Genomic DNA, 15,903 nt, shown 5'->3' on the forward strand with positions numbered 1-15,903 from the left:
GGTTTGCGCGTTCGGAGAAGGTGGTTGCAGGTGTGGTTTTATAGGCGAATGAGAGTGAGCTCAAGCTGAGCAGCATGGAGAGGCCAGGTTTTCGGATGGTTGGCCACGTGGCCTTGCCACGTTGCATGACAAACTCACGCTTGGTATCCTAAACACCGAAGGTTCGTCGTGCTCACTAGCTTTAATTACTGCCTGCCTGATCATATTTTTGCTTGAAATTCACCCAATTTTCACTCCAACATATATTGTAGTAGTATACAGTACTCTAAATAATCGCCTGAAAATCAAATTTGGTTCCCGAAATAGTTATTGTTCATCTTCTTCAACCTCGAACCGCCTGATCTACTGCCAACCTAATCGCCTACTGCCTCCACACGCGGTTGGCGGCGTTACCATGCCTGCCTCGTCGCCTCGCCCTCCCCTCAACCGTTGCCCACCGTCGTCCCCCCGCCGCCATCCCTCTAACCCCAGGCATGATCCATTTTTCGGCGAACTGCACCCCCACCCCCCAAAACACATAAGATAGATCAGGGGTTAGCTTCTCCGGCGAGTCGAGGGTGCCTCCTTTCTACGAAAATCGACTGACCCAAATTCTATTTATAGGCGACTTACGTTTAGTTACTGTGCCTATTTGTTTACAGAGGGAGCAAGTGCCTAGCTTGAGATTTATTCCCATCTTATCTTGAAACAGGCTTGCTAAGTCTCAGTCGATGTTATACTCCTCAAATCTTACATATCTTACATTAAGATCTGTCAAAAAAATCAGTTTTTATTTTTTCTTTCTTACTACCCTCGTCATGGTTTATTCACCCCCTTCGCATTTTATGCTAAATTTTAGATTTAACTAACAAAATGTTAATACATGTAACAAAACATAATATCACTGCAAACTATGTATAAATATGAATCCAACGACTGACCCAGCCACACTCATCCATGTTATGTCACTTGCCTGAGACTTCGTTAGATCTCAGTAGCCACACCCATCCATGCGACATGCATGGTGTACAAAGTCACTGTTCACGACAAAGTTCTCACAGGAGTCCTTTTTACTCCACAACCGTCGCAACTGAAACGAAATGACTTTGCTTAGTCAAATCAAAGTGATTAGCCATCTTGGCTTCAGGCTGAATACATCAGCTAGCGCTTTCATCTTTTTGCTGCAGGGGGAAATCAAGACGGCTTGGTTCGAGGCAATGGTCCTTCTCCTTGCTCTTTACTTAAAGCGAAAGTATATATGTATGGCCACACTAACGAACTCTCACCAAGCGTGCAACCGCAGCCCGGCCGGCCTCTCACTGTTGTGGGTTGCCGCGGATGGCAACGCAATCAAAGCCGTCCGGCGAGAAAACGACGGCTTTTTCCATTGCAAGCCTCGCTATTCGCCGAGGCCAATGTTGGATCGACTCAGAGAGACGCACGACAAAGTCTTACAAACGTAAAACGAAAGACGCTTAAAGGGCATCTTAGAACTCAATATTATCAAAAAAACAAAACAATAGACAGTGCAACGGAAAGACAACAAAACATAAAATGACCAGTAAAAAAATTTAAATCGATTAGCCGCTGCCGAACCGTTGGATGAAGGGGGGGTGGGGGTGGGGTGGAGAGAACTACGTGGGAGAGACTTGGTGGCGGATAGGGTTATGGAAAGGGAGCGATCTGTTATAAATTACTTGAGGTTCTAAACTGAATTTAAGTTGAACTTTTAAAATTTGACTGTGCCTATAAAAAAACTGCTAAGATCTACAATATCAAATACATATAGTGCAAAACTACTATTTTACAAAGAATCTAATGACAATAATTTGCTATTGCAGATATTTACATATTTTTCTATAAACTTGATCACACACATAGAACTACAATTATTTTGGAATAAAGAGAGTAGAACATAGTGTATGACCACGGAAATGGTGCTTCCGTAGTTATTAAGTAAGGTTTGGAAGCAGAGATACAATTCATTGTTGGACAAGGGCATACCTACGTATAGCCACATATGTGTATTGTGTGGCATTCCAACCCAAATGACACACATTATACATCGGCAACCGAAAGAATTGACAACCAAGAAAAACATATAATGAAGATAAATTCCACATTAATGCAGGATAGTGATTTGTAATGTATCATGACTACTAGTTTGCAGTACCTTGTTAGTCCTTCGCCGTACATACATTAATGATATGCGATTGCTGAGGAACCTACTCCGGTGCCACTTGTCTGTCCATCTGCCGCCCACCATTAACCACGCCGCCGCGGCCCATTTTCATCTGTCCGCTATATAAACTCCAGCCCTGACCATAGCCTCATCATACCAGAAGCCGACCCTGAGTAGGGCGGCCCATGGCACACTGGGTCAGTTTATGCCCTAGGCGTGGTGTCCCAGCATGTGGGCCCAATACAAAGAAGGACCCGATGGACTTGGAGTACACAACAAGGAAGCCGGCGTCCAGGATGACTCCTTCGCAATCCTAACCGACTACGATCATGTAAAACCTAAACCCCTATAAGCCGGGTAGGGCTAGTTGATAGGGAGGAGAACTTAGAGATTACTCTCAATCCCTTGATCATCATCATTACACCCCTACACATTAATCAATACAACACGAGCAGAAAGCAGGGTTTACCTCACACCTGGGGACTAAACCTGGGTAAACCATCTCATGTTTCCCCTTTCATTTACTCGTTTAGCCGATACACCCTATCGATGGATCTAAAAGTCGAAAAGATCTTGCAAAATGGTACTGGAATTTTCTTCCATGTTGGTCAATTTGACCGCTCAATTCACCGAAAAAGGGATGCTTCAGCCGGGCAGCCGGCTGTTGAGAAGAAAAGTAGTCATAATTCCCTTTCCTTTAGAGGCACAAATTAGTCGTAATTCCCCTTTTTGTCTAGGCTCAAAGTCGCAATTCGGGACAAGGCAATATGCCGTAAGGGCATGTACAATGGTTGATAAGATAGTCTTATCTTAAGTCCTGCATGTAATTTAGAAATGACAAAAAATTGTGTGTACAATGGGTCATCTCTAAGCCTTATCTTCAATAACTAGCTATTCCTAGAAACATGGTGAGACAAATTGTGCTAAGAGATCATCTCTTGTCTTCTCTTAAATAAGAGAAGACAAGCCTTTTCTTATGATTTCTCTCTCCTCCACCTCATCGTTTATCCTACGTGTCATTGCTAAGATAGAACCATTGTACATGCCCTAATTAACTTTCTCTCTCCCTCATCGCCTTCTTCACCGTCTAATTGTCGGCACGGCAGGCCACGCATCCATGAAGTTCAACAGCACTACAGTAGAGAGAGACACTGGATCCCAACAAAAGGCCAAAGTCTGAACAAAACGTGATCACACACGCACGCTACAAACAAGATAACGTAAGGCGCTGCCACAGCCACGCGATCGACGAGGAGATATATGCCCATCCAGCAAGCATCGTATCCCCGCCCCGGCCGGGCTCCTGGCCAAACAGATCACATCGGTCGATCGATCGATCAACAGGGCGGGCTGTCTGTCGGGGCACCTAGTCCGTCCCATCCATGCATGCAAACGGGCCAACGTAGTAGCCATACGTACAGTTTGACGCCCACGCACCGGCGGAATCCCGCAACAGCGTTCTCTTCTCGACCGGGGAATAAAAGGATCTGCGCTGTGCGCCGCGCAGCGGCCACCGCTGCCTGCCGGGGCAGGCCGCGGCAGCGGGACAGGGCATCGGTTCCGCCTGTCGACCGCCCAGCCCAGCCGGCGATGCGCTCGCGCGCACGCACCCAGGCGTGAGTATATGTCCATCTCTGTGGTCTGTGCGCGTCCATGGCGACGTATGCACGCGCGCGCGCACGGACTGTGCGCCGATGGCGAGCACGATGGCAGGCCGCGGGCGGCGCCGGGGACAGGACGCATCCCGCGCTCGTCGCGAAAGGGATGCGCCCGCCCGTCTCAAGTGCGCGGTCCCCGTGCAGTCGCTGTCGCGTTGAGCTCATAGTTTTGTTCTGCTGACCGACCGAGTCATATTCCGTGCCCAGTGAGTCTTGTCTCACGAGTGACTGGCCACATCTATCTCATATACTGCACCCGTCAAGTTGCGATCGAGATCTGCTGCGCGCCAACTTGCACGAGATCATCGGCTCCAAGAAACGGCGAATGAATCCCAAAGGGTGGCCAACTTTGCACCGCTAATTAGAAGATGATGAGACCTCTTCCTGTGGAAGAAAATATACGGGGCACAGCTGAGACAACTTTTGTCTGTTCTCCACTGGAGGAAATAAAAAACCAGTGTGAGGTGAAGGGATAAGAGCTACTCGATCCAGCTAGGGAGTATTTAGCTCGAGGGAACTACGTACTACTGGAGTGATGATATTTTATGATCATGTGATCAGTGATCAGTTCGCCAACCTTTGCAGAGGCAGTCCAGCTCGACACCCTACCCTACGGCCAAAGCCCTACACCATTAAGGGCACCACCGTTTTAAAAACGGCATCAGTACACTCCATGACTGCAGTTTGTCTGCCCAAACGCCAACCGCAGCCACACCAACCAAAGCAACGCCAACGACCCAAGACGATGTACATACTTTTCTCTCCAGCGAAGTTGCTTCTTGCCAAAGACACGAGAGATTCATATGATCTACTCCTAAGTAGAGACTGAACTGGCAGCTATAGGTAGCGCGACACGCATGAACACCGGAGACATCTCTCTTTTAGAGCACTACTATCGACCCCTTTCCCTTTTGCAAAGTCGTTAATCAGTTCTACTACTACTAGGTGTCATCCGATTTCGTGGCGCATATCAAACTTTGGATCTCTCACTTCTTTTTTTGACCGCTTTTCGTAGTAGAAAGGAAACAAGTTTAGCATTTTGTTAATGTGTGTGGGGGCTAGAAAAGGGGAAACTCCACATGATCCACACTCCAAAGCACAGACATGTAGCCACACTGCAAACCCGATTAGTGAGGGAATATGACAGGATTATTCGTGGGCGTATGGTGCGGGGCCCCGTGTTTCAGTGGTTCAAGAGGCAGGGGGATTATGCAAATTAACTGCCATGTTCCTCCTAATGGACCCCTGCCTGTCCCCTCCTGCACTCTGTTCCTGTTATGGATTCGTTGAACCGGCAGCAGCGGCAGCTCGGTTTCTCTGAATACAAATATAGGTAGGGAAGCGCCATGGATGCGTATGATATGATATGAATAACCTTAAAACTCTTTGCTTCTTTTGGAGCAAGCCTTGTTGGACCACATGTGGTAAGCTTCCTGTTCTAGTTTAGTTTGTTTACCGGAAAGAATTGCATGCTCGCTTTCATACAACACCGGCCGGAAGGTGGCTGTCCTGTTCCTGAATTTGGAACAGGCGAACAGACTATATATGCCCAGACAAGCAGTTAAAAAAACTTTCACTTAAAAAGACACCCTATAATACTAGCTATACATGCATGTCCTGACAATCTGTTAAAAAAATTCAAAGAAAAGGCGTATGGAGATGATCATAGGGTTGTCGCCAATTCACTCAAACTCTGAGGCTGATGATCTGAATGCGCAGGTAATGAGGCGAGAAAATCAACGGAAGCCAGACAGCCCCTTGATTTCTGAACAAGGGTCCAATGATGCCTGACTTGCACAGGTAAACTAGTGGCAGCAGCCTGATGCCTGGAGCTGCATGCAGCAGTGCAGCGCGTCGCTGTCCTGTCTGCCTGCCTCTCCGGTCGATCGATCTCCGCAGGCGATTGACTTTGGTGCTGAAATCTCGTGGAAGATACCGACAGGCCTCGCTCCGTAAAAGAAACGGCGCGGCGCGCATCACGCAGTAACTTCGAAACACTAAGATAATAACAAGATCCGCAGGGTTTTAGGCAGCTAGCTACAGGTGGATACTAGTAGATCACATGCGATCGGTCTTGGCTGGCTGCCATCTAGGCGCTGGGCGATGCAGGCAGTATGCATGGCAGTGGCAGCGTTAAACTAATCCGTCGGTCCGTCAAACGGATGATTAATCAACGGTGGCTTCGTGGAGGGATCTCCGCAAAGACAAGCAAAGCTGGGATGGACCGTGCATGGCATGGGCGGAGGGGAGGGACAGGGCCGCCAATATTCGCGCTGCCTTGCCTTGGTAGGGCGACAAGCCGTGCAGGGGTGCCGATGCGCTGCCGTGTCCATGCAATGCATGATGCACAGATTATGATCTAATTTTATTTAAAGAGGAATCTTGTGAATCTTAAAGCCAGATTGTCCCCGCTATAATTGTCATTAGGGTGGTAGCTAGCTTAGCTAGCGGGTTCTTTTTAATTGGTTGGGGCGTTGAGAGGAGAGGGGAGGGGAGTGGCCAGCTGATGGCATGGCGGCATGGGCACATGGCCGGCTGACCCCGAGGAGGAGGAAGATGCATGTCGTGCTTGGCTCCGTCGTTCGTATGTGGTGGGCGACGTGGGGAGGACCGGAGGAGGAGCGTGCGTTCTGCGTACCTGCGGCTGCTCGATCGGTGTGTGCAAGTTGACTTGCGGCTTGCGACTTGCGAGTGCGTTGATGGTGTATACACAGCTTTTCTTTCTGCTACTTAACAACTAGTGTACGTACATGCCTCGTAAGAGCTTCCATCTAAACAAGTTGACACATGGAATGGAAGATCCTGCGTCATCATCGACGTCTCATTTCTACTCCCTCCTGTCTTTTTTACTCCACGTGTTGGATTTGTGTCAAAGCCAAACTTTACAACGTTTGACCAAATTTATATTAAAAAATATCAACATCTACAACACCAAACACTATGAAACTATATTTCATAAGGAATCTAACAAGATTGAGTTGGCATTGTGAATATTTATAGTTTTTTCTATAATTTATTTAAAATAGAGATATTTTGATTTCGGACAAAACTTATGTGCGTACTAAAAAGGATCGGAGGGAGTACCTTCGGACCAAGGCCCAAGCCCAAGGGCGACACACTTAAATCACTCAAAATGGTGTTTGCATCCCTAAAAAAGGGTTTGCGTGCACATGATCGTGCAAGCGTCCATATATACACCAGAAGAAAAGCAATTTTTGAAGAAGAAAAATTACTTCATTTTCTTGTTGAGGCAACTTAAGCAAAGCAAAACTAAGCTTGAGTCGACTCTCTGTACCACTGGACATCTCCATCTCAATAATCCGAGTAAAACACTATCCCCAAAAGGTGATAGGCTCATCCTATTATCGGCGGTCCTCGACTCCCTTCTTGTCTACTTCATGTCAGTCTTCACCATCCCCAAAAGTGTGCTTAAAACACTAGACTCTATTCGACGAGCTTTTTTCTGGGCCGCGGAAGAAACATGCACTGGTGCTCAATGCTTAGTTGCCTGGAAAAATGTGTGTACACCAAAGAACCGTGGTGGTCTAGGGCTAAAAAATCTCCACAAGCAGAACCAATGCTTACTTATGAAATTTGCTGTAAAAGCTCTCTTACCAGACACAACACCGTGGCTAGAATGGATCGCTTTGCAGCACCCAAATGCCCTCATTGCTCCACAAAATAGCCAATCCTTCATTTGCAGAACAATAAATCAACAGCTGCCAACACTCCACGCCATCTCATTTGTACTTACAAATTCAGGCACTAACACCTACTTCTGGCTAGATACTTGGTTGCACAGCCAGCCACTTGCTACTTTATTCCCCTGCCTATACTCACACACCACTATCCCACTAGCTCGTGTGGCTGCTGTCCTGAATCATGGTTTGGAAACAATCCTACGGAACCGCCTAACATCTGATGCTGCTACCGAGTTGTGCTCTTTGTTGTCTCTCCTGCAGGATTTTCGGTTGACGACAGGACCGGATGACCGCTACCTAAATGGTGGCCTGCGCTTCTCCACGAGGGCAGCATACGCGCTGATCATGGGCCCCAACGACGATGATGACGACGTGCATGTCGTGGCCATCTGGTCTTCATGCGTTCCAAATCGCGTGAAGATCTTTGCATGGCTCCTGTTTCGAGATCGACTCAACTCAAAATGTAACCTTCTGCGCAAGCATATCGTCACCGACTCTCTATGCCCGCGCTGCGGACATGATGGTGAAACCAGCGCCCACATATTCCTGGCATGTCCGCTTGCGCAACGTATCTGGCAAAGGATCGGCCTCTCTCCTTCGAGTTGCATTGATGGACTATGGGACTGCCGTCTACCTACCCAGGTAGATGCGGTCATCTGGCACTCCGTCCTCCTCATCATCCTATGGAAGATTTGGGACTCCAGAAACGCTATGACCTTCAGGCAACAAAATCATCACAGTATTACCACTCTCAGGCGAATCGTCGATGACCTAATGCTCTGGACACACCGGATGAAGAAACCAGTGCATAAGCAGGCCGCCTCTTCCTGGCGTTCCTACCTCTTATCACGACTACACGTGCTCATGTAATTCCTCTTTGTAATCAGTCTGACGATGGGTTACAAACTTGAGAAATATATTCAGGTGGGGAGCTCCCCCCCCCCGTGATTTTTCAAAAAAAAAATCCGAGTAAAAAGAGGGGGTACAGGACTGAAGACTGTCTGGCCGTCACGCTAAACATGCATGTAGAGAGTCCCCAAGATCCAGTCTTGATGAGGAGCAAGAAGATGGGAGCAGGTGGAGGAGATAGCACAGGCTGTTTAGTCTTTTACATTATGGGACGGAGGGAATAGAATTCAGAGGTTCCATCCACACAACAACACAGGGGGACGGTGCTTTTCCTATAAGACGCTTCACTCGTCAACCGGCGCACACCCCCATCCTCCGCCATGGGTCGGCCCATTTACACCTTTTTTCTCTTCTGCTAAAATTCAGAAAAACTGTGTGCGACTTGTAACTCGAACACGGGACGTTATGCGTAAAGCAAACAGAGCCAGCCATTGGGACACCTTGGCTCCAGTGACCTTTAGGCCTTGATTTGAATGTCGTTTCCAACGCTTTTACACCTGTAAAATATACAGACCACGATCCGTTGTTTTAATTCTGAGCTGGAATTAGCAGACGGCCGGTAAGATACACTTGTAAAACAAATACAGGTGTATAAAAATACACCGATTCCAAGCAGGGCCTCATACTCTGGTGACTCAAACACGAGTACTTCTTTTCGCTTCTTCAATAAAGAACAAAAATGTCGTGGTTGCCCTGGTTTTTGTTTTCGCTGATTTTTTTTAGTCTTTTTATTTTTCTCTTTCTCGTTCTTTTTTAATTTTACTTTCCTTTTTTTAATACATGAATTTTTCTTGAATTCACATTTTTTTTCAAATTTGATGAACTTTTAGTCAAAATTGGTTAAGTTTTTTTGAAAATCAGTGAACTTTTTCAAAATTGATGAACCTTTTTTTGAAAAATCGATGAACTTTTTTCAAATTCGATGAGATTTTTTCAAAATTGATGAATCCTTTTCCAAATCGATGAAGTTTTTTAAATTTGATGAACTTTTTCAAATCTATGAACTTCTTTCAAAACTGTGAACTTTTTTCAAAATAAATGAAAGTTTATCAAAATTGATGAAATTTTTTCAAGTTCATGAACTTTTTTCGAAATTCTATGATTTTTTTTCCAAAATCAATTAAGTTTTTCTCAAAATTAATGAACCTTTTTGAAAGATGATGAACTTTTTTCAAATTCATTATTGTTTCAAAATTTGAACATTTCCAAGTTCTTTTTTTATGTTCAAAATCATGTTTTTTCTATATTTTTTGAGAATTCTTTTGAAAGTTTACGCTTTTTCAGATAATTTATGCTCAGTATAAAATATATGTTATATGAAGTACAAAAAGGGTCAAATAGTTTTATTTCCTATAATTAGACAACATGACGAGTTTGGTCTAGCGGTTAACTCCGTAGTACGTTGATTGTCTCGTTTTGAGTTCAATTCCTCCTTGGCCTTGTACAATGCTAGATGCTTAGAAAAATAATCCGATTTTTTCTGAAGCACCAGTGTTTGTTTCTATAGAAGAGACGCATAATTAAGCATCTACACTGTACAAATAAGCACCGATGCTTAAGGAAAGCTTGATTTATTTTTCTAAACACCTTGCATTGCACAAGGCCTTAGAGCGCCAAACAGGAGCAACCCAAGGGACGGGGGGTTAACAGTATCCGCAGCGACGCTCTCCGCGGGCTTGGGCTTCTTTACGGTCTTACTGGACTGCCTAGCTTCTGTGTTTTTTGTACTTCTCTTCTTCGTTCTTCTGTAATCCTAGGGCAAATTCTTGCACACAACCTTTAACCGGAGGAAGAGGAACCCACTTCTTAGCTTGCTTGATGAGCCGCTCATCCAACACACACGCAAAGGAGACACGTCAGCGACATCCACAGGTAGGTCAGGACTTGCAGATTCAAACGCCCAAACTGTTTGGGCCCCAAAGTGCTTTTCTTCGGCTGCGAGAAAATGGAAAACGCATGAACTTGGCCAGATTCAGTCAGGTAAACGTAACCTGTATGCGATGTGACCCACTCGCTCTAGAACCTCATCTGGCCCAAAGAGGCACAAGGATAAGATTCTGAGAAGATCGACCGACATCTGAATGTACGTACGGTTGCAGACGAAGAACACAACATTGAGCATCATCAGCGTACTTCTCCATACGTTGGAGCATTTGCTTGCTCAGCCGATACAGTATGCAGGTTTGCCAAGTGCCAAGTCTTCCCCTTTGTGCATACACAACTTTAAGAAGGGGCCAATCTGACGTAGCTTGTTTAATTGAGCAATAAACTAGGATTGTTTGATTAAAAAAACATGATTGGTACACAGAACATACTACTCAGGTTTCTTAAGGTTCATCACCACCATTGAATTTGCTGGATCATGGAATGTGTACGGCTAATTTTTCTGTTCTACACGTGACGTCTCCTGTTGTACACGGTCACATCATCATGCGGCTTGACAGTAAGCCCTTTTCTTCCGTCTGATTACAGGATAGGGCATATAGGAGGGGGCAACACTAAAGAATTGCTAATGGGCGCAAAACTAACACAAAAATTCAAATAATTCCATATGACAAGTTCAAGTTCCCCCAGAATTGATTTACAGCGTATCGTGATTTGATTAGCCACGTCCCTTGTAACCGGGGCATCTTGATAAAAGGAAATTCCATCTGTGGTAACTGCACTGTGCCAAGAAAACAGTATTCATCAGATTATTATTATGAAGATGGTACATGCTAGCAGTAGCTCATGATCCTGATCGGTAAATGAGCGTACAAGAAATTAGCAGTATTTATGAGTAAATTTGTTGCGCGGCATCTTGAATAGTGATGGGGTTTGAAACTGCTATTTTCAAAGTTTGAAATGCGAAAATGGCAGTACAATCAATTTTTGAAGAGGCTGAAAAATGGCCATTAGAACTCACTCCCTCCATCCCACAATATAAGACAGCCCGCAAAAACGTAATGTTTGAGAGTTTGTAAACACCATTGTTTTATTTCCAATTCAACACGCGGAATCTAACTATGTTATGTGATTCTAACCATTGTTTTGCTCCGTATGTAGTCACTTGTTGAAATCTCTAGAAAGACAAATATTTAGGAACGGAGGGAGTAGAACTGGTAGATGCTTAATTAAGCATTGAGATATTGAATCAGTCATCTACAACTGATGAGAGATTACCAACTTATCCCTCCCAGCACCCAGCATAGCATACCGCATACCCAACTCAAGGATGTACTCCCTCCGTTCCTTAAATATAAGTCTTTTTAGAGATTCCACTATGGACTACATACGGATGTATATAGACATATTTTAGAGTGTAGATTCACTCATTTTGCTCCGTATGTAGTCCCTTATTGGAATCTCTAAAAAGACTTATATTCAAGAACAAAGGGGGTAATCATCAACTTCCTATTTCCAGTAATGAGAAATATACCACTTTAGATTCAGAACAACACAGAATCATATTAAACCAAACTCAAATCAGGGAATATAAATATTGAAAGGAGACGGAGAAAATGTGGCCTTGGTTCCAAAGCCAAGAGAGACAATGCAAAAGGAACCATATAAAAGGCATTCTGCACTAGCAAAAGACATGTAGACGAAAAAATAGAATCTTAATGCAAGCCAAGATACTCAAGTCATGCATCCATCATTATGCATATCAAGTGGTCCAGGACACAAACTGAAATCAAACAACGACAGATGATAAAAGTTCAAGGAACACATACCTCCATCGGAAGTGGTATTGACAAGAAAACCTTCAGAGCCGCCCATTAACAGCATAAAACATGGAGTCATATTACGAGAACTAACACGGAAACGAATTTGTCACATCCTATGCCAAACAAAGTCCATTGCCCGTTTCATTGAACTTTGCGCTTTTGTGCTGTCATATATCAACAAGGAATGGTAACAAGGACAAAAGCATTATTGAAGGAAACATGCCATGGCAATAATAAAATACTGAGTAAATGCTTCCTTACTTTTTTTGTGGTTACGTCCAGCCGCCAAATTTTCCATTCCTTCATGTTTCCTCTTCTATACAAAACATCATTAAAATTTAGAGCATAGCCAAAATATGAGTCAATCATGCTATTTAAAACACATTGAATAAATGGGACTACCTTCTCATGATGTTTTTTGGAATTATCACCTCCCAAATCATGATGCACACTCTTCTCTTTTTTCTTTTCTTTGTCTTTGTCTTTCTCCTTCTCTTTCTCTTTCTCTTTCTCTTTCTCTTTCTCTTTCTCTTTCTCCTTCTCTTTCTCTTTGTCTTTGTCTTTGTCTTTACTTCGATCCTTATGGCGATGTTTGTGCTTCTTCTGTTCCTTGTCCTTGTCTTTCGCCTTGTGCTTTTTATGCTTCTTGACTTTGTCCCTGGACTTAACCTTTGAATTTCCCGATATAGTCGGAGTACCTTTTTCAGCCTGGTAAATGCAAGAGAGTTGAAACAAGGAGTGAATGTAGCAAAAGAAGAAAATGTTCTACCGGGGATATCCTACCGAAGGCAGATCTACTGGCGCTGTTTCTCGCAACTGAAATGCGTGTCCTAGTGTTTCCATGTCAAAGGGTTTAATATAAGCAGTCTTCTTCTCCCTCAGGTCTGGACTCTGAATGAGTTGATCTATCTCCATCCCTTCTCCTTTACGGATTTCAGTGTCACCCACAACATTCTGAAGATAATGTGTATCTGAGATAGCCAGTGGCAATGGTTTCTTACAAAAGAAACTGTGATGGTTCAGCAGCCTGTAGCGGCTAATTAAATCAACAGCCCCAGTGAGCTCCCGAGGACCTGAAATACACCGAAACTCATGGTGTGTCAAGAGTCAAGACTTCTTTTATTTGCAAGAAAAAACGAAGTTTTGGTCCTTCAGGGCCAAAACTGGTAAAGGATGGAAGCCTCTGAACAGAACCAGTTGAGCGCAAAGGTGGGCATGCTTTGTTGTACAAGTCATAACGTTGGTCTAAACTCAATATTTCGCAGATAACACCAACTTGCTTAGTTAATGATGAATATTTGACCCTGTTATAATGATGAGTATTTGACCCTGTTATAATGATGAATATTTCGCGTAGATAACATCAACTTGCATAAGAATTCAAAAAGCGGGGAATAGTACTTCATCATCGTTGATACTGTTATAATTTATAAGCATATGGCACTCATGAACTTATCTAATCAAAACAAAATATACTACACATACTAAAATGCCGACCTTCATACTATGAGCCTATGACAGATCAACATATACGTCAGATGACAAAGCGGCTTTAACTGAGTTACAGGGGTACATGATTGACATCGTCTTTTAGATAAACTTAACTACTAGTCTAGTACTACCAGGGTATCAAGCAAAGCTACAAAACATGATCATGCTTGAAAAGGTTATCAAATTTCACATGAGCTCACCTAGATTAATTTTTCTAGCATTAGCATACTCAGATAAAATAAAATGCAATATATATACTAGACAAAGGCCCTGAAAGTTACAGCAGACCAAAGCTAAAGCAACATAACATGACTTCACCTTCGCATTTATCAAGAGTGCCATCACTGCGACATTTGCAGAAGAGATGTACAGATATATGACGCAAGTAAGTAAACTCATGGTCATGTACGAGAAGCGAACAAGCTTCATGCCTTACTAACAACTCAAAAGCAGAATAGGACAATCTGCTTCTATTATTCTTAAATATGTATCGCTCAACTTATATAAACACTCCTTGGTTTTTTAAACTATACAGCGTGCTATACCATAAGATTGGTATGAATATGGTGTTACCCATTTTTGTAAACAATGAAGAAGGATTAAAATAGTACCCAAAAGGACATTACCTTTTCCAAATTTACCATCTGAAGCCATCTGATTAGAGCCTGACATTTGCAAAATGCATGTCCACCTAAGATTTGATTTAAGAAAACAAATACATGTAAGCAATCAAGCAAAAGAAGCAAAGTCAACTGGATACACTCCAGATCATAGCTAAAGAAGGCGTGTTAGGCTCTAGGCGATAACAAAACGCCTAGCACTCAATTGCGCTTAATCTGCGCATAATTGTGCATAAATGTGTGCCTTGGTCAGAAAAGCGCAAGGCGGTGGCAAAATGCACAATTAACGGCTAGCACATTTTTTTGAACTATGTTCTACATAGCATACTAGATAGACTTAACTAACACCAACACTAAAAATAGAAATTGCATCTGCTAGTGTTAGAATATTTCCCACTTCTGTGTATGGTAAGTTGGTAACAGATAGATGCTATAGAGGTGAATATTCGAGAAAACGATAGGTGAATGTTCGTGGTGCCAAAATCTGTTAAAACTAAATGCTTCATCCTGCACTGCGAAGTCGCTAGATAATTCACCCACTGATGTGTTACTTATATAATTCACCAACTGTGAAGTCGCTAGATAATTCACCCACTGATGTGTTAAATGCCAAGATCGGTTATATATCCATAAACAAGATTTGGATCCTGCATACACAAGTACAAAGGCATAATAGAATACCATCTATACCGCTAGCTACCAGCAAGGGCCGATTAGTAGCTAATCCAGGCATATGGACAGTAAAATGGATTTTGTTAGCACCAACAATTTCTTCCGGGAACGTTTATGGAGCGACGGCGCAAAGTCCTTATAGTTATTAAATGAGCTTTGGCAGGCAGACACGGAAGTAAACATCTGCAAGCTAGAGGCAGGAAACATGTGTGGTCTAGGCCGCCATGGGCGGATCTAGATGGTGCGCCGGGTGCGCGCCGCCGCTCCCAAGATTTGTGATTAGCTTGGCTCTAAGCAACCACCGGATGGCTAAAAGCTCGTACCTCAAAGCTCGTCGACTGCGGACGGAGCGGATACAGCGGGGACGGCGACGGGGGCGGCGCGCGTGAGAGGCGGGAGGGTTGGGAGCGGGTGGGAGGCGTCGGCCGGTGATGCTATCAGCTACGGCACGGCGACGGCTCTATGGACTAGGGTCTCAGATTGGAGCTGAGGTCAGAGCATGTGAGATAAGTCAGAAGAGGAAGGAAAACTATGGGGAGAGGACTGATGGGAAAATTCTAGTACTCTCTTTCTTTTTTGACGTAATAATCCACCTACAAGTATTAAATTCTGGCTGAGGAGCAGATGGTGCGCAACTTCTTTCATAAAGGCTTACGCATGGTCTCAAAAGTTTTTAAATCATACTCCCCGCTAACTTTATACTAAATCAGCGACACTTGTTTTTAAACAAAGAAAATATTAACATAACACATATGTATTGTCGTGAAAATATAAAAATAATTCAACTATATAGGGTTAGTAAATACTCCAACAATCAATGCGCGTGCAGCAGTGCAAAGAAGAAACTTAATCACGCAACCAACACTACATTTACGAAATTACGAAACTGAAGTAGTGGTGAAAACACCCCAAAAAAATTAGAAAAGTGATGAAAGCACCTTTCCAAGATATGATTTTTTTTCTAAAATTGGAGGGGTCTCATGA

General features: G+C 43.8%; 1 protein-coding gene across 3 annotated transcripts; it reads right to left on the reverse strand.

Annotated features, from left to right (window-relative positions):
• Window positions 1–10,153: 10,153 nt before the first annotated feature.
• Window positions 10,154–15,480, reverse strand: LOC123113203 (mediator of RNA polymerase II transcription subunit 19a). Of its 3 annotated transcripts, none has more exons than XM_044534376.1 (7): window positions 15,243–15,480; window positions 14,254–14,318; window positions 12,920–13,209; window positions 12,539–12,844; window positions 12,398–12,452; window positions 12,143–12,300; window positions 10,154–10,364 (listed from the first exon to the last, which is right to left on the reverse strand). In XM_044534376.1, exons 2-6 carry the CDS (start codon window positions 14,297–14,299, stop codon window positions 12,278–12,280), a joined length of 720 nt encoding a protein of 239 aa, XP_044390311.1. In that variant the 5' UTR covers window positions 14,300–14,318; window positions 15,243–15,480; the 3' UTR covers window positions 10,154–10,364; window positions 12,143–12,277. The 3 variants fall into 3 exon arrangements, with proteins under 3 accessions (XP_044390311.1, XP_044390309.1, XP_044390310.1); XM_044534374.1 differs by lacking the exon at window positions 10,154–10,364 and adding an exon at window positions 10,652–11,089; XM_044534375.1 differs by lacking the exon at window positions 10,154–10,364 and adding an exon at window positions 10,652–11,094.
• Window positions 15,481–15,903: the final 423 nt, after the last annotated feature.

Source organism: Triticum aestivum, chromosome 5B, assembly GCF_018294505.1.
Source record: "Triticum aestivum cultivar Chinese Spring chromosome 5B, IWGSC CS RefSeq v2.1, whole genome shotgun sequence".
In the NCBI taxonomy this organism is placed as follows: domain Eukaryota; kingdom Viridiplantae; phylum Streptophyta; class Magnoliopsida; order Poales; family Poaceae; genus Triticum; species Triticum aestivum.

Bases quoted from the DNA above. Each gene is read 5' to 3' on its own strand.
- LOC123113203 (XM_044534376.1), bottom strand. From the start codon at position 14,299: ATGTCAGGCTCTAATCAGATGGCTTCAGATGGTAAATTTGGAAAAG. The intron at 13,210-14,253 runs GTAATGTCCTTT...GGTGTATTTCAG, and splicing joins AGATGGTAAATTTGGAAAAG to GTCCTCGGGAGCTCACTGGG. The intron at 12,301-12,397 runs GTAAGGAAGCAT...GATATATGACAG, and splicing joins TGGACGTAACCACAAAAAAA to CACAAAAGCGCAAAGTTCAA.